A 22648-nucleotide genomic window follows, 5' to 3' on the forward strand; every position below is an offset into this window, starting at 1 on the left:
ATTTTCCTTTAGTTGTCCGGATGTCTTCCACGACGTCATCTGCCACCATCCAAGCGTTATCCGATATCTTTTGCATTCAAGGTCTTCCACAGACTATTGTTTCTGACAATGGCCCACAATTCATGTCCGCTGAATTTCAGTCATTCTGCAGGGCCAATGGTATTCAACATCAGACGTCCGCACCGTTTTCGCCACAGTCAAACGGTGCTGCTGAATGATTGGTCAGGACTTTCAAGTCACAGACGTTGAAGTTGAAAGAGTCGCATTCTCAGGAGGACGCATTATTGCTCTTTTTGTCCTCATATCGCTCTCAGCCCCGAGATGGTCACTCGCCGGCTGAGTTGCTCCACGGTCACCCTCATCGAACCTTGATGTCTTTGCTACATCCGCTGCATCAGGTTCCTGTGCAGCGGCAGACGTCTGCTTTTGCTCCAGGTGACGTCTACTATCGCCACTATCGAGGATCACGGCATTGGCTCGAAGGGCGCATTCTTCGCTGCCTTGGATGCACTATGTATCTGGTTTTGGGGGCCTCGGGTGAGGTGCATCGGCATCTCAATCAGCTGCCCCTCTGTCGTCACATGGGATCTGCCGCTCGCTATCTGCTTTCAGTGATGGTGCCGTCAGGTCAGCGCCCCAGGGACCCATCTACTGGCTCGCTTCAGCCCCAGGTGTTACCGACACTGCCTTACATTTTGCCCCATGGTGACGCGCCGCCGCCGGGGCGACGCCCGCAGTGGACGCGTCGCTGCAACCTCCGGGCGCCTCCCTGGGTCATGCACCGCCGATCGCTTCCAGTGACCAGTTGTCCTCTGACGTGGAACTCTTGCCCGCTCCAGACCATATGTCGTCTTCGCCCGTCGGGTGCCCCGACCCGATGGAGGTCGACCCTTTGGCCCCTCCTGTCTCTCTACGGGCGCATACACCGCATTTTGGCGTGCACCCTGGAGCAGGTTTTCAGGCGTTTCCTAGCTCCCCGCGGTCCAATTGGCTGGGTGCGGGTGGCACAGCCTCGGCTGTTGTTAGGCTCCCTACCTCATCGCATACGTCAACATGGGGTCCTCCCCCGGCAGGTGGAACCCTTATGCCACAACCGTACGCCGATTTACGGGGGAGGAATGTGGTGTAACCGCCAAACACCACACTTGCTAGGTGGTAGCCTTTAAATCGGCCGCAGTCCGGTAGTATATGTCGGACCCGCGTGTTGCCACTATCAGTGATTGCAGACCGAGCGCCGCCACACGGCAGGTCTAGAGAGACTTCCTAGTACTCGCCCCATTTGTACAGCCGACTTTGCTAGCGATGGTTCACTGACAAAATACGCTCTCATTTGCTGAGACGATAGGTAGCATAGCCTTCAGCTATGTCATTTGCTACGACCTAGCAAGGCGCCACACACCGTTGGGTGGACAAAGAGGGAACATTGATTTCCCAGTGGAGGGAAGTGAGGAAGAATGCAACCAGTAAACCCACCCAAGGGAGGGCGGGCTGTGGCTGAGCGACACCTCAAAGCAATGATAGGAATAGTATAGAAGGGGTGAACAAGCAAAGAGTGGATAGCAGTGGCACTGTAAACCAAGAGGTGGAACCACAAAACTGAAAGGGAAAGGAACCAATCCCAGCGTCAACCAGAAGACTATTGACAAGCTAGTGCGAAAAGCACCAGTGGCCAAATGCTTATTATGATGGTGGACCAGGTGCAAGAACAGCACTGCAGAAAGGGCAGCTGACCCATAAACAATGCAAACATAGTCCAAAATGGACAGAATTGAGGCCCAATGAACATGGAGAAGAGTCAAATGATTTGTGCCCCAAGAGATATGGGCACAGAAGCACAAGACATTGAGTTTACAGAAACAGCCAATCTTCAGCCACTTAAGCTTGTTGCCATTCGCATACAGGGCATGGGTGACCAATGGTCCAACGGAGGTCACGAGTTCTTTAACAGTGATGGGAAAAACAAGCACACTTAATATAAAACCTTGTGCAACAACGTTCTCCTGGGGCCACAAAGCAGCCCGAATTCTGAATGACCTGCCTAACAGGAACAGGCCAATAAAATCGGGAGTGGGCTCCAAAGACCTCACTCTGAGTGCAATTATGTTCTGATGGAGCCAAGTCATGTCACAGGCCTTATACAGATCATAGGAAACCTTGGCAACATGGTGATGCTGAGAAAAGGCCTATTAAACTGTGGTTTCCAACTGAAGAAAATGACTGACCGGAGACCATCCCTCCAGAAAGCCACACTGGTAAAGAGAGAAAAGATCTCAAGATTCCAGAACCCAACAGACCACACAAGCCACCATCCATTCAAATAACTTGCGTGGGACATTGGTCAGACTGTTTGCCCAGTAATTATTAAAGGACAATGGGTTTTTATCAGGTTTAAGAACAGGTAGAACAATACTGTCATTCCACTGAGAGGGGAAAACACCTTGGTGCTAAATACGGTTAAACACCTGGAGGAGATATTGTCGTTGGGGAAATGAAATGTGTGTGTGACAAAGGCTTGCCGTGGGGTAGACCGATTGTGTAATACTAGTATTCTTAATTGATGTCATTTCAGTGACTTGCATGTCAATGAGGATGAAACGATGATCAGCACAAAACAACGCAAAACTCGGGCCTCAAGCAGAGAGAATCTCTGATTCGGCTGGACCCCTTGCATGGCATTCTGTCACACTGATATCTCAGCTTTGGAGGTGGACAGGTGGAAGGATAGAGGTGTTCAAGAATTAGTTTGGATGTGGTCAGGGCCAGCGGCTCAATTGTGGGAAAAGGAGAGGGCCAGAAGCAGTTCCCATTCAGTAAAAGGTTCATTGTAGGATTCTGCCTGACAAGGGGTAAAACAGAAATGGGAATGTTCAGTCCAACTGTTTCCAGAGAGGGAAGGCAGCCAGATAGGAGGCTGTCTCTGATACTGTCGCAAAATGGGTCACAAGGGCAAACACTGATGGATCCATACAAAGGGCACACAGGAGGGCATGGCCCACAATGGAAGGGTGTTGGCAACCTTGGATGGTGCTGAATGTAGCCTGCACCCATGACAGGGGAACAGAAGAACCCAGAAGGAGACAAAGTGTTCCCAACTCACCTGCTTGCTCTGTTTGATTAAATAACAGGCTTTGGCAAAAAAGCATTTAAAGGTGTTATGGCCAGTGGACGATGAGTGCCAATTAAGGCACTGCAAGGTTCGACGGATTTCACAGATGGTGATGGCAATGGCCTTGCTCCACCGTGGGACAGGCTGGTGACAAAAGAGGCCCATCGAGTGGGGATGGCAATGCCAGTGGTGTGAATCACCATATCGGACATGTTATGGATGACTTCATCAATACAGCCTGACAAAGAGGAGGTACATAAACATGACCTGGGAGGTACATATGGGGACCAAAAAGTGCAATGGAAAGCCCATCAGAGTAACCTGGCCACCTGGAGGTGGGAAAGGGATGAGAGAATCAATGGAAAGTGGTCACTATCACAGAGATCATCCTGCATCGACCTACATAATGAAAGGAGGAGGAGAGGAGGCGTGAGTGACAGAAAGATGGCAAAGAACGTGCCTAAGTGGCACTAAAATGGGTACGAGCACCATCGTTAATAAGGCACAATTTGTGGCCCACAAGAAACTGGCCTATGAGGAGACACCAACTGCCCCATACGAGGTGATGGGCATTAAAATTCCCGAGGAGGAAGAAGGGAGGGGGGTGTTGCTGAAGGAGGGCAGTTAGAGCAGCAGGTGTAGGTGGCCTGTCAGGAGAGGGAGGGGGAGGGAGAGGGGGGAGAGAGGGAGGGGGGGGAGGGAGGGAGAGAGAGAGAGAGAGAGAGAGAGAGAGAGAGAGATTGCAAAATCATGACTACAGAGTCCAAGTGGACCTAGACGACACCTGCTGCAATAAAGTGTAATGAACATAGGAACTCCAGCAAATATGCACCTTTTACAAGCAAATAAATTGAAGCAAATATGACACACGTGAACAGTACAGATGAGATATCAAGTAGGGCAGCAATGGTATGTACTGGCAGTGTACTAACCACTATTTATAAAACATATTCTTTCAGTCAAACATTTACCCAGGTAGACGTAGAATGCTGAGAGCTTCTGTAATAAGTTCATCAGTTAAAGCACTCCACCTGTCCTTGGAAGTAACAAGAGAAAAAATTTGATAAAAAACATTTAACTTTGTAGACCAGTTCTTTTAAAGAGGTGGTTTGGCAGCAATTGGTGGCTAATTGCTCTGAAATGTGTGATACAGTGATGTGGGGTAAGCAGAAACATGTTTAACAATTCACTATCTTCTGAAGCACAGGTATGTATTAATTTTTTGCACCTAAAAAGCAAGTGAGTACACGTCACTGCACTACATAGAGAGTGAAGCATTTCTATCTTTATGTTCCAAAAATCCCTATGACTGGCTTCATTTCCTCATGGCAGACTGCATCAAAGACCTTCAGTTACAATGCTTTGTCAGATCTGTATATTATGCACTCATAATCAGGGGCTTAAAAAGACTCTATAAAACTGCACATTATAAGATCCATCTACAAGGTACTATAAAATATTAAATGCGTCCAAGGATCTACTTTCCACCATCCTCTTGTGTGCCAACTATGTTTTTGATAAAAAATTATTTGAATGTGAGACAGAAGACACACTTCAGTAGTGGTGTAGAGTTGTTCTTTCAAACTAACTTACCATTTATAATATTTTCTGAGATAGCCTGCAGCAGTGAATCTCAACCTGGGGGAACTACCCTTTGAGGGGTGAGAACTAAAGGATTCAATTCTGTTTCAGTCACAAAACTAAATTATTTTCAAAAGATCATTACTATTTTACAAGTTGATAGTATAATTGGTATGATGTCAACTTTATCCTGATGCCACATGTCTGACTTCCTCACCAGTTGGATGTATTTTTCAATTTTTTCTCCTGTTTTCTTCTGTATATTTGTTGTATTGGGTATGATATTTCCATTAGTTGTGTTAATTTCTTCTTTTTATTGGTGAGTATGATTTCAGGTTTGTTATGAGGTGTTGTTTTATCTGTTATAATGCTTCTGTTCCAGTATAATTTGTATTCATCATCTCCAGTACATTTTGTGGTACATACTTGTATGTGGGAACATGTTGTTTTATTAGTGAATGTTGTATGGCAAGTTGTTGATGTATTATTTTTGCTACATTGTCATGTCTTCTGGCGTATTCTGTATTTGCTAGTATTGTACATCCGCCTGAGATATGATCTACTGTTTATTTGTTGTTTGCAAAGTCTGCATTTATCTGTTGTGGTATTGGGATCTTTAATAATATGCTTGCTGTAATATCTGGTGTTTATTGTTTGATCCTATATTGCAATCATGAATCCTTACACTTCACTGTATATATTGCCTTTTCTTAGCCATGTGTTGGATGCGTCTTGATCAATGTGTGGCTGTGTTAGATGATACGGGTGTTTGCCATGTAGTGTTTTCTTTTTCCAATTTACTTTCTTCGTATCTGTTGATGTTATGTTATCTAAAGGGTTGTAGAAGTGGTTATGAAATTGCAATTGTGTAGCCTATGTATTTATATGAGTGATTGCTTTGTGTATTTTGCTAGTTTCTGCTCATTCTACAAAGAATTTTCTTAAATTGTCTACCTGTCCATAATGTAGGTTTTTTATGTCGATAAATCCCCTTCCTCCTTCCTTTCTGCTTAATGTGAATCTTTCTGTTGCTGAATGTATGTGATGTATTCTACATTTGTGGCATTGTGACCGTGTAAGTGTACTGAGTGCTTCTAGGTCTGTGTTACTCCATTTCACTACTTCAAATGAGTAGGTCAATATTGGTATAGCATAGGTATTTATAGCTTTTGTCTTGTTTCTTGCTGTCAATTCTGTTTTCAGTATTTCTGTTCGTCTTTGCCTATATTTTTCTTTTAGTTCTTCTTTAATATTTGTATTATCTATTCCTATTTTTTGTCTGTATCCTAGATATTTATAGGCATCTGTTTTTTCCATTGCTTCTATGCAGTCGCTGTGGTGATCCAATATGTAATCTTCTTGTTTAGTGTGTTTTCCCTTGACTATGCTATTTTTCTTACATTTGTCTGTTCCAAAAGCCATATTTATATCATTGCTGAATACTTCTGTTACCTTTAGTCTTTGGTTGAGTTGTTGATTTGTTGCTGCCAGTAGTTTTAGATCATCCACGTATACCAAATGTGTTATTTTGTGTTGGTATGTTCCAGTAATATTGTATCCATAATTTGTATTATTTTACGTGTTGGATAGTGGATTCAGAGCAAGGCAGAGCCAGAGAGGACTTAATGAGTCTCCTTGGTATATTCCCCACTTAATCTGTATTGTCTGTGATGTGATATTATTTGAATTTGTTTGGCTATTAAGTGTGGTTTTCCAATTTTTCATTACTATGTTTAGGAACTGTATCAATTTAGGATCTACTTTGTATATTTCCAATATTTGTTGTAACCATGAGTGGGGTACACTATCAAAAGCTTTTCGGTAATCAATGTATGCATAGTGTAGTGACCTTTGTTTAGTTTTAGCTTGATATGTCACCTCTGCATCTATTATCAGTAGCTCTTTACATCCTCGTGCTCCTTTGCAACAGCCTTTTTGTTCTTCATTTATAATTTTGTTCTGAGTTGTATGTGTCATTAATTTCTGTGTAATGACTGAAGTTAATATTTTGTTTATTGTTGGTAGGCATGTTATGGGGCGATATTTTGCTGTGTCTGCTTGACCTTTAGGGTTCAGATAAGTTATTCCATGTGTGAGTGTATCAGGGAATGTGTATGGGTCTGCAATGTAACTGTTAACTAATTTTGTTAGATGTGAATGTGTTGAGGTGAACTTTTAGCCAGAAATTTGCTATTTTATCTTTTCCAGGGGCTTTCCAGTTATGCGTAGAATTAATTACTTGAGTGACTTCATGTTGCAAAATTATCACTTCACGTCAGGCATCCGTGGTATCATCTTGTATGTGTGTGTTTCTGCTTTTATCCACCGTGCATGTCTGTTATGTTTGGTGGGTTGTCTATTTTAATGTGTGTGTTATCTATTGTCGGATTAAATTTCCTTTGGTTTGTGTTGAATGTTTGGTTTTGTTTCCTTCTATTTTCACTTTTTTTTTATCTTCTAAGTCGTTTGGCCAATGCTTGTAATTTCTGCTTCTTTTCATCTAATTGCTCTATTGCTTCTTGTTGTGAGATTTTACCTAACCTTTTTCATTTCTTGTCTGATATTTCATTTCTTATAAATTGTGTTAGCTGTCTGATGTCTTTTCTCAGTTTTTCTATTCTGATCTGAAGCCTGTGTTGCCATGCTGGTTTTGTGGGTTTCTTCTGTGTGTTGGTTGGTTCTGATCTCTGCTTAGTGTGTATATTTAGTGTAGTGAGTGCTCCTATATAAACCAGTAGTTGTAACTCTTCCATAGTTAGATTTTCATTTATTTTGTTGTGTATGATTGTGTTGATAGTTGTTATTGTTGTTTCGACTTGTGGGTTATTTGGTGGTCTGTGCAAGATTGGTCTAATGCCTGTATTTGTGTCTTTGTATTCTATATATGTTAGCTGAAATTTTTCTTCCATATCTAACATGTGTGTCACTTCATGTTCTATTTGTGCTTGTTCTGGTGGCCGTCTTAAGATTTCGTTTTCCCCTGATTGTTTAATTGATGCGTGTTGTTCTTTGTTTGTTTGCTCTAGGATGTTTGAGTCCATTACTGTATTTTCTTCTTCTTCTGATTGCACATTATTTCGTTCCAGTATTTGTTGTACTTGTTGTTTGATGTTTTCTAATTCTGACTGGGGTATCTTGTTATTTTTGATTGTTACACGGATCTGATCAGCTAGTCATCGTTCTGTTAAAAATTTTAATTCTGGGTGTCTCGTAATAAATTTTGTGTATACTTGTGATCTGTATCCAGTTGTGTTGGTACTTAAGTTTGTTGCTTGGTAATAACAGAACATGAGGTGGCGGTAAACTTCATCTGACAATCTCATCCTCTGTCTTTGTTTTATTTCTAGAATGGTTGCAGGAAGCACATCCTGCAAAACACCTCTATTTGGATTTAAATCATTCTCCGTGTGGCTAGCACTGTCGTTACCATTGTGGATGGGCATGGGTTCAAGCGTCGTCCCCGCCCATGACAGCGCTTGTCCGAGACTTCGTTAGTTCTGCCCTGAACCAACTAATCACACTAAAAGGGGGGGGGGGGGGGTTAGCCCTATTAGTGGTTTGTTCTTTTTGTTGCCTTTTACAACTGACAGAACATACCGGAGGCCTATTCTTTCCTTATTATTATTATTATTATAATTATTATTATTATTACTATTACTATTACAGTGATTAGACACACGGCATAAACAGCCTGAAGTCATCCAATTTCTGCCTGTTCAGAAGAAAGGTGTGTGGCAATGAAGTGATTTACACACAGTCAGTATAGTGCTTGAACCATGAACCATGGGCCTTGTCATTGGTGGGGAGGCTTGCATGCCTCAGCAATACAAACAGCCATACCATAGGTGGAACCACAATGGAGGGGTACGTGTTGAGAAGCCACACAAATGTGTGGTTCCTAAAGAGGGGCAGCAGCCTCTTCAGTAGTTTCAGGGGCAACAGTCTGGATGATTGACTGATATGGCCTTGTAACATAAACCAAAACGACCTTGCTGTGCTGGTACTACGAACGGCTGAAAGCAAGGGGAAGCTACAGCCCTAATTTTTCTTGAGGACATGAAGCTTTACTGTATGGTTAAATGGTGATGGCATCCTCTTGGGTAAAATATTCCAGAAGTAAAATAGTACGGATCTCTAGGCAGGGACTACTCAGGATGACATAATTATCAGCATAAAAGATACTGGCATTCTAAGGTTCAGAGTGTGGAATGTCAGATTCCTTAATCGGGTAGGTAGGTCATAAAATTTAGAAAGCGAAATGGATAGGTCAAAGTTAGATATAGTCTGAATTAATGAAGTTCAGTGGCAGAAGGAACAAGACTTCTTGTCAAGTGAATACAGGGTTAGAAACGCAAAATCAAATAGAGAGTAGGTTTAATAATGAATAAGAAAATAGGAGCACAGAAAAGTTCTATGAACAGTATAATGAATGCATTATTGTAGCCAAAACAGACACGAAGCCCACACCTACCACTGTAGTACAAGTTATATGCCAAATAGCTCCACAGATGATGAAGAGATTGAAGAAATGTATGATGCGATAAAAGAAATTATTCAGATAGTTCATGGAGACGATTGGAATTTGATAGTAGGAAAAGGAAGAGAAGAGAAAGTAGTAGGTGAATATGGACTGGGGGTAAGGAATGAAAGAGGAAGCTGCCTGGCAGAATTTTGCACAGAGAATAACTTAATCATAGATAACACTTGGTTTAAATAGTGTGAAAGAAGGTTGTACATGTGGAAGAGGCCTGGAGACACTGGAAGGTTTCAGACAGATTATATAATGGTCAGACACAGATTTAGGAATCAGGTTTTAAATTGTAAGACATTTTGAAGGGCAGATGTTACTCCAGCCACAATTTATTGGTTATGAACTGTAGACTAAAACTGAAGAAACTGCAAAAAGGTAGGAATTTAAGGCTATGGGACCTGGATAAACTGAAAGAAGGCTGCAGAGAGTTTCAGAGAGAGCATTAGGGAGCGTTTGACAAGAATAGGGGAAACTGATACCATAGAAGAAAAATGGGTAGCTTTTAGATCTGAAATACTAAAGGTAGCAGAGGATCAAATAGGTAAAAAGATGAGAGCTAGTAGAAATCTATGGGTAACATAAAAGGCACACTCGCTACGGCAGGGAAAGTGTTTCTAAACTACAAAAGTGAAACATGGACGATAAATAGTTTAGACAGGAAGAGAACAGAAGCTTTTGAAATGTAGTGCCATAGAAGAATGCTGACGAATAGATGAGTAGGTCAGGTAACGAATGAGTTGGTACTGAATAGAACTGGGGTGAAGAGAAATTTGTGGCACAACTTGACTAGAAGAAAGGATCAGTTGATAAGACACATTCTGAAGCATCAAGGAATCACCAGTTTAGTATTGGAGGGAAGTGTCGAGTGTAAAAATTGTAGAGGGAGGCCAAGAAATGAATACACTAAGCAGATTCAGAAGGATGTAGGTTGCAGTAGTTTTTCGGAGATGAAGAGGCTTGCACAGGATAGTAGCATCAAGAGCTGAGTGTTCCAAGGAAAGTCTTTCATTTTTGAGTTAGCTACGTGCTAAAGTTGGTATAATGTGGGGGAGGAGCTAGTTAATGTGTAATTGCACTCAGGGGTAATGGTCTAAGAAAGGTTGGGAACCACTGGTCTACAGCATGAATAAATTTTAGAAAATGCAGGCTGACTTTGGTGTATTGAGTTTTATGCATTTAACCTGACCAGTTTCAGTTGTTAACCACCATCTTAAGAAAAAGCAAAAAATAATCTGACTTTCACATTTCATATAGTATGCTACAGATGAACGCCACACTACAGGGCACACTTTGGTACAAATCAACAGCTATCAGAGAAATATTGTGACTCATTCAACTGAGATACAAAAACTGTATCGCAGTTGAACAAGTTACAAAATTTCACTTATAACTGTTAATGTGTCTCAGTCGAATGAGTCAGAATATTTTCAGATAGCTATTGATGTGCATCATAATATGCCCAGTAGTATCATATTTGTTTGTCACATGATTCATGAAATCTAATAGTAGTATTGTTTTTTGCTTTTCCCTGGACGACGGTTGACAACCAAAACTGATTAGAATAAATGTGCAAAATTCAATAAAGCAAAGTTAACATGAATATTCTGAAGATCATTTACTCTCTGTGAACCTTGCAACACTCCCCTCCAAATGTTGTGCTATGCTGGACTGTCCAGTATTATGCAGCATGTTGTGTTATTCTATGCACGTACTGATAACTGTGACTGTGCCAACAGTCAGAGAATTGTTTCAGGGCAATCACTGGGTTTCAGATCGTGCCTTTTAGCATTATGTATGGCAATTAGACATAAGTGAATCATGACACTGGTACATTTCTCCCACATTTTGAAAGTTAGTTATGAAGACTGTTGGTGAACTTTCAATGTTCCTTTACAACAAAACCAATTGTGGCATAATAAACATACCTGAAATAGAGCTGTAATGGTTTTTATTAACATTTAGGATAGGAGCTGCCTATGATGGGACTGGAATAGTATATGCTGGGTAGGTGTATCAGACAGCTAATGCACTTGGTCTTTCACAGCGGCACAGCCCATGCGGCACAAGGCTGGGACTACATGTGGCAAAAGGATGGATCAAGATGTTGCACAGAGTGGGCGGGCAGACAAATACCACTCTGGTAGTGGAGGAAGGATTATGGATAACACCAATATCCCCCATGCCCATGTTGTTGCTGCTATGTAACACTATGTCTATTAATGTCCTTCCAACTCTAAACCCACCACCTCAACTCCTACACTTACCAAACTACATCGTTACAAAAGTTATTTATTTTTCTTTGGGGAAAATATACAAATATATCCTCCAAAATAAGGTAAAAAGTAAAGCGATAGTCAATTTGAAGATTGTGCTTTACCAGAGTGGTCCTATTGCAGGTAATGTGCCCTTCCTCCCTCCTACCTTTGAACTAACTTATCCACATACTTATTGTAGTACCTACAGTTTAGTGTGGATGCCAAAGTATGGCGTAACTGGCCTTCTTTTTAATGTACACAAACTGTTGCCTACGTAAAACCACAAATTTATTGAAAGGCACTGGAAAGTGAGGGGATCAGCGGCTACTGGCACTAACTCTCTTATGTGATCATACTCAAGTGTATGAATTAGATCACCAACCATCACCGCTTCAATACTACATACACTACCTTGGCACCATCCAAGGAGCCATTATGAAAGAACTCCCTGCTCACAGAGGACACCTTAAGTGATGTAAGATTGTATCTCCAAGACCTTCTGGTATGTCTGAATGTCATACTCGTTTATAACAGTTTCCTCCCCAAGATATGTTTTCACTGGTAATGTGCTACTTTAAACATCTGTTTAAGGTCATATCATTATATTCTGACCACCATACTCATCCTGGATGGTCAGGAGTATAACGAACATTCTACTGATGTTGCAAAATTTTTGTATGAATACACATTATTATTATTATTATTATTATTCAGAATTTTATATACCTTGTTACAAAAATCTGATATGGATCCTACACAATTGTACAGTATCCTAACATAGATCAAACAAATATTTTATAAAAATCTCTGTGGGTTAAAGTACAGTTCCTAATACACTATTAATGAAAGTTCCTATTTGTCTTACAACTGCTTCTTCCATTGTAACTAGTATATATAATAATTCCATATACTAAAAAGTGCATTACAAATACACCTGGCAATTCCTTTCAGTGATTGAAAAATTTGCCAGCCAGTGCTGGATGGTTATCTGATCAGCAAAAAGATCACATACAGTGTTTGCACTGCAGCAGCATCTTTCAGAAAATATCCATACCTTTTTTTTTCTTTCTCGTAAAACGTTCAAAAATGTTCACTGAGTATCAAATGGAATTAGTACTGTCCTCATTTAAAAAATTACATCAGTCTTTCCTCTGCTAGGAATCTTAGTTCCTATACTACCAATGTTCCAATGCGGTATGAAAATCATCTCAGCAGTGAGATGTTTCTCATTATTTCCTCTTTCTTCCGCCAAAGTGCTAAGTTTGCAGCAGAGGAGGAGTTACTTGAGGAACTTGCTCATCCCCTGACACCTACAATGATGTCCATAGGGTCATAAAAACGCCCATCTTCTGATCCGCAGACAGGACCAAGAGATTATGATTGGATGGTTCTGTAACAATTTTTTTTCCTTTTTTGTTTAAAAACCCTCGTCTGTATTTTGGTGAAGCTGTTTTACTAGAACTTTGCATCGTTGCTCTTTGTCTGCCAGCCACGAATGCATATTGTTCTTCCACAATAATCTGTTCTACTGCCACTACTGTTTCTGTTCTAGACATACTTGTAGATTTAATCACATTTACAGGTGAAGTCTGCTGTGCTTTCATCAGTTGTAATAGTCCAGGTGCCAATAATAGCCTTTGATGGAGGTTTTTTGGTTGCTGGAACAACAGATTTAATGAACTCAGATAGCTGCATGGCCTTCAATGCATTCTTTTCATCCTTTTCTTCACCTGAAGTGTTTGAGAAATGGCACGACCTTTATCTTCATATGTAAACTTAAGGTGGAAGAGGAAGAAAGAAAAAGAAAGGAAAGGGAAGGAATTATTGATGTCAGCTGCATCGGGATGGTATGCAGAATCGGCAGCCACAAGTGAAAATGTGTGTCTAGCCTTTCCCACTTACCAGGCACCTGCATCAACCACTGTGCTATCTGGACATAGTGTTTACCCCCCAATTGGGCAGAATATCTCAGCATGTCTCCCAGCTGACTCCCACTCCCACCAAGCGCTACCTATCTGCAGTCCCTGTCCATGTCTTCCATGTTGGCTACTTTGAAATTCCTTCAGTAGGTTGAATGTTCATCCTAACTGAATTTACTAGATTCATGGCCCACTAAGGCAAATCAGTAATATGAATGTGTGGTATCTGTTTTTTTGGACAATGTTCCGAAAAAACAGATACCATGCATTCATATAACTGATTCCCCTCAATGAGCCTTGATTTCACAACTTGCAGTGTGGACGCATAATTATGTTCCACCTCCTACTGGAATCTCAAAGTGCTGAGCATGGAGGGCACGGAGAGGGACTGCGGTTAAGGGAAGTGTGGGTCAGCTGGGAAGCTTACCAAGATAGTCCGCACAATTGCAATGAACACTGTGTCTGGGTGGTGCAGAGGTTAACACAACTGCCTAATAAGTGGGAGATTCCAGGTTCAAGTCCCAGTCTGGCACACATTTTCACTCATCATCACTGAATCCACATAAAGTCCCAATGCTGCCAACATAAATAATTCCTTCCGTTTTCTTCCTTTCTCCTCCCTCCACCTACAGTTTACATAATATGTATCACAGCTGTGGATTCCGTGCCGTATCTGTTCTTTTGAACATATCCGAAAGAATAGACACCACGTGTTCATAAAATTCATATACTTTATATTATTATTCTCTTTTTTTGTGGGCATTCTTTATTCCATAGTGGGTGCTGGTAGCATTCAATACCCATGGGTAGGGAAGTCCACTGAATATACTGTTTGTAGGCAGCTGGACTGTTCCTTTATGGTGACTGGTGGCGTTACCAAAATATTGCCACTTAAAACAGTGCATATGGAGTAATATACAAGGCCTAATTTACAGACAGCCAAAAACTTCCTACAGTGTAATCATGCACCTTTGTAACATTCAAAATAAGTAAAGGGCTAGTTTTTGAGCCAACCACTCTCTTTTCACTGTGTTGTTTGCTTCTCCGACATCCTCACCTTCCCATTTCTATTGCAGTTCTTTTGTGTCTGTTTATGATTTCCTAGCAACTGACAACACCCGTATTGATACTTAACATACTTTTCAGCTTACTTCTTATGGCAAACTCTCCAATCAAAATGGCATGTAACAGTTTGATTACTTGTTCCCCCCTCCCCCCCATCTTGGCTAGTAGTGTGCCACTGTTCAGCATCTTGATGGATTTAGGAGGCCCTCCAATGCTTTACTCATATAAAAAGGTAACCGTGTTATTAGATGTGCCTCCCACATGATGGATAACAATGAAAATGTTCACAGAACAAACTTTGTGACGGAGTATGTGCTTTCCTGAAGCTTTCTTAAACATTATAATCGTGTGCTAGACTGGAACTCCGGTTTAGTTTGTCAGAGAGTTTTATGAGAAGCATCATCTAAGTGGCTACCTTGGTAACACTGTGTTAGCTAAGTATATTCCCCATTTAAGTAAATAAATAAAATATGAAGTTATCTTTCTCATAACAGTCCTTCAAAATCAAGTAAAGAGTAGTAGAGGAGCTGCTATTTTTAAAAAAAATTTCATATATAAGGAAAGTTTTGTAATGTAATATAAGTAACATTTTGCTCCTACAGGCTTGTTTGGAGATATAAATACACATATATTTATACAAATTCTCAAAAGTTATGGATTTTAGGCTATTCTAAAAAGAAAATCAGGTACTGATTAAAGTAACTGATCTCACCATCTGCTGTGGCAATTGAGCTGCCCTTCTGCGGTGAAACCTTCATATTTGCACCAGAGTTCCATACATTGATTGGAATCATTTCTGGTGTTTGTTCTGCACTTGTATCTGCATACATAGCAGTAGATGAAGTATGCTGGTCTTCTGAATGAGAGCCTGATATCTCCAACTTCACTCGCAAATCTATAAATTGAAAATTTGGTTCCACTATAATGAACAAGTTACTTCATACTAAATACTATAATAATGTGATAATTATATACTAAGAAAACACGTAACAACAGCAAAAGAGACTTGTCTGGAAAACAAGTAGTGAATACCCAGTCCTCAAAAAATTGTAACATATGGAACCTACAACATTGCCTTACACATACATAGTTCTATTAAAATGGTGGCTCATTAAGAATTCTAATGGCACCAGTAGGTGGAAGTAGCCGTGTCATTGCACTTTGAAAAATTGTTGCAAGTTTGAGTGTTGAGACACACACACACACACACACACACACACACACACACACTGAAGTGTAAAACGTAATCAGGTTTTTCATTTAAATAAAATGCCTCCAGTTACAATTCTTCACCAAATAGCACAAGTTTACAGAACAAGTGTAGTATCACAAAAACAGGTATAGTTGATAACAGCAGAGCACATTTGTGAGATAAGCAAAAGTCTGGGCTACCAACCATGTTCACCCAAGAGGGCAATATGTGCCATTTTAAGAACTGATTTAAGCTAATAGTTGCATATACATGACGAAGATCGCACATGAACTCAACACCTCCACTGACAGTATAGTCAATATAGTACACAATGTGTTGGATTACCAGAAGATGTGGCAATTCTCAGATGAGAATTAAACCAACTGAATATGGTTGTTTCTCCACCATGTAAGACGTATTGTGCATCGTACTGTTACAGCTAACAAAATGCAGCTGCAGCGTATGAAACCCGAGACAAAAAAAAAAGGTGTCTATACCATGGAGGCAATCTTCCCCTCTCAAAAGGACATCAAAACAACAGTAGTTATCACAAAATTTGCAGTCACATTCTTTTGGGACACACAGGGACACATCGAGAGACCATGAATGGTGCCATTTATTGCAACCTGCTAACACAGTTGCAAAAGGTAACTAGGAGTAAATGAGCCAGATCGCTTTGGCAGGTATTGTGTTGTTGTACAACAACACCCAACAGCACACGGTCTCTGTTCTGGACGATTTAGTTCAGTGTTTCTGATGGAGCATATTGGAACAATTCGCATGCAGCCTAGCTCTCACAATACACGATTTTCATATCTTAAGACATTTAAAAAAAGCACCTGGTTGTCTTCACTTCAAAATCGAAGCCAACTTTCAGGACACTTTTGTTAAATGGTTCCTAGACCTGGATCCTGATTGCTTTTATTCCAGTTACAACAGACTGTGTTACTGACGGAACAAATGTTTAGATGATCATGGTGAGTGTAGGAAAGTAACACGCACCAGTGCCTCAATAACTTTGTTTACCTCTCTGATTTCCTGAATAAACCTTTCTGAGCCACCCCTGTATTTCTGAAATTACACAAACATTTTCTAGCAGACCTGATCACTCTAGTACCCTTGACAAAAAGGATACAAAAGAAAATTGTCATTTCCTCCATTTCTCAGCACAGGATCTCTTTGATTTTAGTAGTTATATGAGTGATTCTTAGTGCATACAATGCAACTAACACATTTTCAATATCTGTTCCAGAATTGCACTGAAAGAAAACTTAAGAGCATATCAATGGTGACACTGAGCAAAAACTTTATGTGCTAAACGAAGACATTTCACACAAACCAAGAAAATTTGTTCAATAGATAGTTTTCTGATTAAAATCTTCATAGTTTTCAAGCCATGTCAGTTCAAATAGAATTCTCAAACTCAAGAAAATGAAAATAGGCTGTAACAATCTAATGGTCTGGACATTGTGTCTCTTTTTACGAGGGTGCCATACAAGACATGCTGGATCTTTTGTCCCAAAAGTTTCTTCCTGGATTCATCAAGCTCTTCCATCAATTTAGAACTATGACATACTTCTTGTATCACGACGAACATTGTCAAATGACAGGTGGCTCAGCAATGGGATCACCACTGTCTCTGGCAGTCATGAATTTCTTCGTGGAGCAGGCTCTGAACACGTTGCTTCATTCTTGCTTCCCACAGCACATTGATGACACCTTCCTGATATGGCCTCATGTTGAAAATACACTGCAGAAGTTGATCGATCACATGAATGGTGTCCATCGCAATATTAAATTTGCCATTGAGAGGGAGAAGGGTGGAAAGTTACTGTTCTTGGATGTTTCTGTTGAGCAGGAGGCTGGCTCGGTCATTCAGTGTACAGGAAACCGCCACACACTGATCGATATCCTAACACTGATAGTTTGCACTATCTTGTACACAACACAGTGGTCCTGAGCACATTAGTACATACAGCAAAAGTTATTTCTGATGACAACCACCTACAGTCTGACTTGCATTCATTTGAGACATGTTCAGACAGAATGGTTACAGCCAAGAAGACACTGAAATGCCTACAGGTGCCACCAAAGAAGGATAGCTTGTGAATTGGTAGGAAAAGTCAAGCTGGCTGCTTTTCTGCTATACTTTCGGGCAATGTGTAGCAAGTTAGGACGAATGGTGCTGAGACCTGAACACAGACCAGTGTTCCGGCCATCCCCAGATACGAGACATGCTGTGACCTGTTAAAGACAACATAGCTCTTGGCATGCCTAGTGTGTATGGTACCTATAGAATGCAGCAGCATCCATATGGTCAGGCAATTTGTACAGCTGCAGAGCAGTGTACCGAGCACAAGCGACATATTCAACAAAAGGAGCTCGACAAGTTGGCCCCAGCTGAGCCCTGCCTAAAAAATGGACACAAAATAAAGTTTGAAAATGCGAGCATCTTGGCTCAAGCATCAATATATTGGCATTCCATATAAAGGAGGTGGTTGAGATTATAATGAACAGCAAAAAGTTTAACAATGACCAGCACCACACACTTAGTGGAACATGGGGGCAGGCTTTGGGTATTGAAAGGAAGTAAAGACAGATGCTTGACACTTGAAGGGAGACAGGGGCGTTAGTTTGAAATATGGCGCCAGTCCCTTGTGGCAGGCTGGAGCTGCTATGAGCTGCACAAGTCACCTACCATGCACACCATTTCAGCTCTCCCTGATTGGTGGTAGAGGCTGCAACTGTGCCTATATAAGCAAAAAACCCTGCCAGCACTGGCAGTTGGTGGTTTTTACTCCTGATGATGACTGCGGAAATACCCATCGAAAGCTCAAGATTTTATTCAAACTGATGTGGCTTGAAATTTGAGAAGATTTTATTCAGACATGCTACAGCAAAAGACTCAAGGGCAGATAATGTTCTGTTTCCACACATAGATATCTGCACAGTTTTGCCGACTAATGATGTGATGAACAGCTAGTTCATATCACACTTAACAAAACAAATTTAAAAATTCTGTGGTTAATAGCACTATAAAAAAGTTCTCAGACTGGGGTGAAGTCATGAACAGTATTCAAAAATGCACACGGCACACTGCAGTTTCTTGGGATATAATCCCTATCTACAATACATACCATCAATTTAACATACTTCCAAGACAATTTATAATAATACTTGCGCCGTCTGAGAAAAAGACATTAAAACATTCATTAAAAGGAGAAATGGCAAAAAATTAAGAAGTGTTTTGCTGCATATATTCTCTTCCATAATTAGCACAAACGTAACAGAAAGAAAGGAAACAGCTATGCATTGCAATGGATACACCAGTGATACAAGCATACACTGTTATAAACTTTTGAAGAATTTCAACTGTGCACATAGCAGCACATTTAAATTAGAAGAAAACACATTTATGAGCTGTTTCAACAATTAAAATGGTAATATTTGAACACATTGGCACTATGCACATCACCATGACAACAAATTAAAAAGTAAACACATCCGACAATTATATTATTTCAAAATATTTTGGACAAAAAATGAATATATTCACCTTATAAAAGAGTGACATTAATAATAATCTGTGGTGTTCATCCAAAATCACTTTCTACACACAATCATGTTGTCTGCCAAGCACTTGAAATCTTTACGTGGTGGGGTGGTCGGATAGTTAAATGGTCTATAGTGGTCTGTAGATATGAGGATCATTTAACAAAGATTGAGACTGATGCTCAAAAAACTTTATTACCAGATAATTAATTGAAGTCAATACATTTTCTGTGCAAATATAGTTGCCATTAAGAATGCTGTACTTGTCTCATCTTCTCACACACTTTTGGAAGCTTTCCTCAAATCTATTTCTTGATGATTGCTTCAAAATCAGCTCTAAAACCTTCAGTGTGTCATTTTCAGTGTCAAACTGAAATTATTTGAGATCTTTTCTTCAGTCAGAAAATGCAAGGGGCAAGGTCAGAGCTATATGGGAAGGGTGCAGGTAGAGAGAGGGCAACGGAGGGGGACTGTACAAAGACCCTCCTTCGCTAAAAATGAAGCTGCTGCTGCAACATGAGGCTGCACTTTGCCCTGGGGCAGTTTCCACTTTCCGTGGAGTTTTCACAGTTTCTTTGGGATATAATCTTTTATCAGTTGTTGCAGGACATTATACTTTTAGTACTCTGCATTTACTCCCTGACCAATGGGAACTTCCATTTACACCATGACACAATAATCACTGGGACCTTATTGGCTGATTTCTGGATCCACTCGTATGTTGAGCAGGACTGTCCATTTTGAATCCACTCTTTATCTTTTCATTTCAGGGTCAAAATTCATCTCCAAAGATTGAGGGTTTTCCACTATTCATCCTGCACATTGCCTGCCCCCACCCCCTCCTTTCAGCTCATAACTCCCTCTTCTATTTTTGAAAGCTTTATTCCAATGGAAACATGTGCAGCACATGACACTGTAGACTCAGTGCCCTATGGAGATCTTTAAGCATTTTTGAAGCAGTCTTCATCAGAATGCAAAACCTGATTGCAGAACGTTGCTCTCTACTTTTTGCATGCAACTTCCAGAGAAGGGCTAAAATAACCTGCACAACTTGTAGAGAGGACTGAGTAGACAATATTTTGAATTGCAACCTATGCTGGAAATGCACCATTTCTGAGCTAGGCATTTGAAAACATATCTGCTAGACAGGTATGCAACCAGACAGTCATGGTGGGTGTTGCTTACATCAGACAGGCTGATGTCATTTGATGTCCATCCTATCTCTTTGACCTATTTTGAGCCTCATTCACATTCTCGCCTTTATGGTGGCCATTACCCATAATGTCTGGCTCCAATGCATGCCCTTTTTACCACAATTACACAATGGCTTTGAGAAAGGGATACCTTCGTCAGCAGGCATGACTGTGACGCACCAAGGAGATGCAGCATGCCTGATTTGGAAGAGACATACTATACCAAGTTGATGAGAAACCATCAATGAGTACAAGAGCAAATAAGTGTGCAATGGATGTTGGTCACAGCACTGCTCGGAATGTTCTGCATGACAAACAACTACCTCCGTACCACCTCCAGAGGATATGGTCACTAATGCCAGCCGATTTTTGTACCACACATTAACTTTCGTACACAGTTCTTGTGCCACTGCATCAACATGCCCCTAGTGTTTCCATGGCATGTTCACTTCAGGGCTGTGTTCTCAAGTCTCGAAACAGCCATTTCTGGGCAGACGAAAACCCACATGCGATACATGTCCAGGGATTCCAATACAGGCTTGGTGTGAATGAGTGGGCAGGTATTCTAGATGAACATGTGATTGGACAATACATCCTTCCACTCACACTCATGTGTCCCATCTATTTGACCTTCTTACACCAAGTATCGGGTGTGTTGTTGGATGCTGTGACACTGAACATCCATCAAGACATGTGGTTTCAGCATGACAGCACATCCACTCACTTTTCACGTCACATTTGGTAACACTTGCACCAATTATTCGAACATAGACGAATAGGGTGAGGTGGTCCAATCACATGACCTCCACTACCAACATATTTGACACTATTTCACTTTTTCCTCCGGGGTCGAATGAAGAGTTTTGTTTATGAGACTCCTGTAGAGACAGAAGAAGATCTGGTGGCATGAGTTGTTGTTGCTGCCGGACAGACAGCAGAAATACCAGGTGTCATACAGCATGTGTACCACATTATCATTCATACATACAGCAAGTGCACCGATCTTGGTGGTTTCCACTTGTAGTGGATAAGAATGTTAAGCCTCCCTTGAAAGGGACAAAAACAGTTTAACTGTAGGCAAATGCATTTTTTAAAACTGATTAAGTTTCCTTTTTGTTTCTTTCGTTATTAACGAGTGAAATTGTGAACCAAGTGCAGGGTTGCCACAAGTTTTCAGTAGTGAAATCCTCTGATATTTCCCTGATTTCAAGACAAATTTTAGCATTGTTCCCTGACAAGTTTTGAGATCTCAACGGTAAGAAAAGACGTAAGTTGAAAAAATGCAAGGACTTCTGTATTTCTCCCCCACTTGATCAAAAATCTTAAGTATTTTGTAATGAACTGTTTTTAGATAGAGAAAGCAAGACAGAGGGTATACATGTTTCATTAAGACCACTGTTGTTATTTTATTTCAATAAAATGAAGCAAATTTGATGACAAAAATATGCATTTAACTGGAGTTGCAAGACATTTAAAATGCCTTCACTGATTTCAGAAATAACCTCAAAAAAAAGTAAGCCTCTTGAAAGTAGGGTAGAATTGTATAAACCAACATTATAGGTGACCACCAATAAAATTTTTGTTCTACTATGTTTGTTATTTCTTTCAAGAAAGATATGAGTACATAGCATACAAACCGCTAGCGACTACTACAATTTTCTTATTTGTATCATCCAGAACTTATTTTTCAAGTGCCAAAATGTACTAGAATAAATAAAATGCCTATACAACACTGCACTGTTCTTGTGGTGAGAAAGTCGCAATTTCTGAAATCCATCGATCGACCGAGACTAGATCCGATGGGAAGGGCTTACACATTAGTGGGAAATGATGGGCTTCAGATTGGCAGACCAGATCCGTTAGAGATACCCACAGAAATGGCCTGCAGTTTTGGCCCATCATGGAAGTGCACTAATGTGGCCAGCTATTCACATGTCACAGACACAATGTTGATGAAATGATCAATCCGCACAGCAGATAACTTGCACAAATATTCCGAGAATCAAATTTCCACAGCTTTTGCCAGAAAACAAAAGCGTGCGAGCGTGTGCGCGCGCGCACACACACACACACACACACACACACACACACACACACACACACACACACACACAGAGAGAGAGAGAGAGAGAGAGAGAGAGAGAGAGAGAGAGAGAGAGAGAGAGAGAGTCACAACTGCTGCCTCTGGCTGCAGCGTCAATGACCTCTGAGAATCCTAAATCCTATCCAAACAAACCATTCCTCACACCTCCCT

At 40.7% G+C, this 22648-nt stretch overlaps 1 protein-coding gene across 2 annotated transcripts in view; it reads right to left on the minus strand.

Annotated features, from left to right (window-relative positions):
* LOC126365756 (zinc finger protein chinmo-like) overlaps positions 1-22648 on the minus strand; it is a 126254-nt gene that overhangs the window by 35029 nt on the left and 68577 nt on the right. For both annotated transcript variants that reach the window (XM_050008253.1, XM_050008254.1), the window contains exon 5: positions 15170-15352. In XM_050008253.1, coding sequence (XP_049864210.1) covers positions 15170-15352 — 183 coding nt within the window. The remainder of the gene's footprint in view (positions 1-15169; positions 15353-22648) is intronic.

This window comes from Schistocerca gregaria, chromosome 4 (assembly GCF_023897955.1).
Source record: "Schistocerca gregaria isolate iqSchGreg1 chromosome 4, iqSchGreg1.2, whole genome shotgun sequence".
In the NCBI taxonomy this organism is placed as follows: domain Eukaryota; kingdom Metazoa; phylum Arthropoda; class Insecta; order Orthoptera; family Acrididae; genus Schistocerca; species Schistocerca gregaria.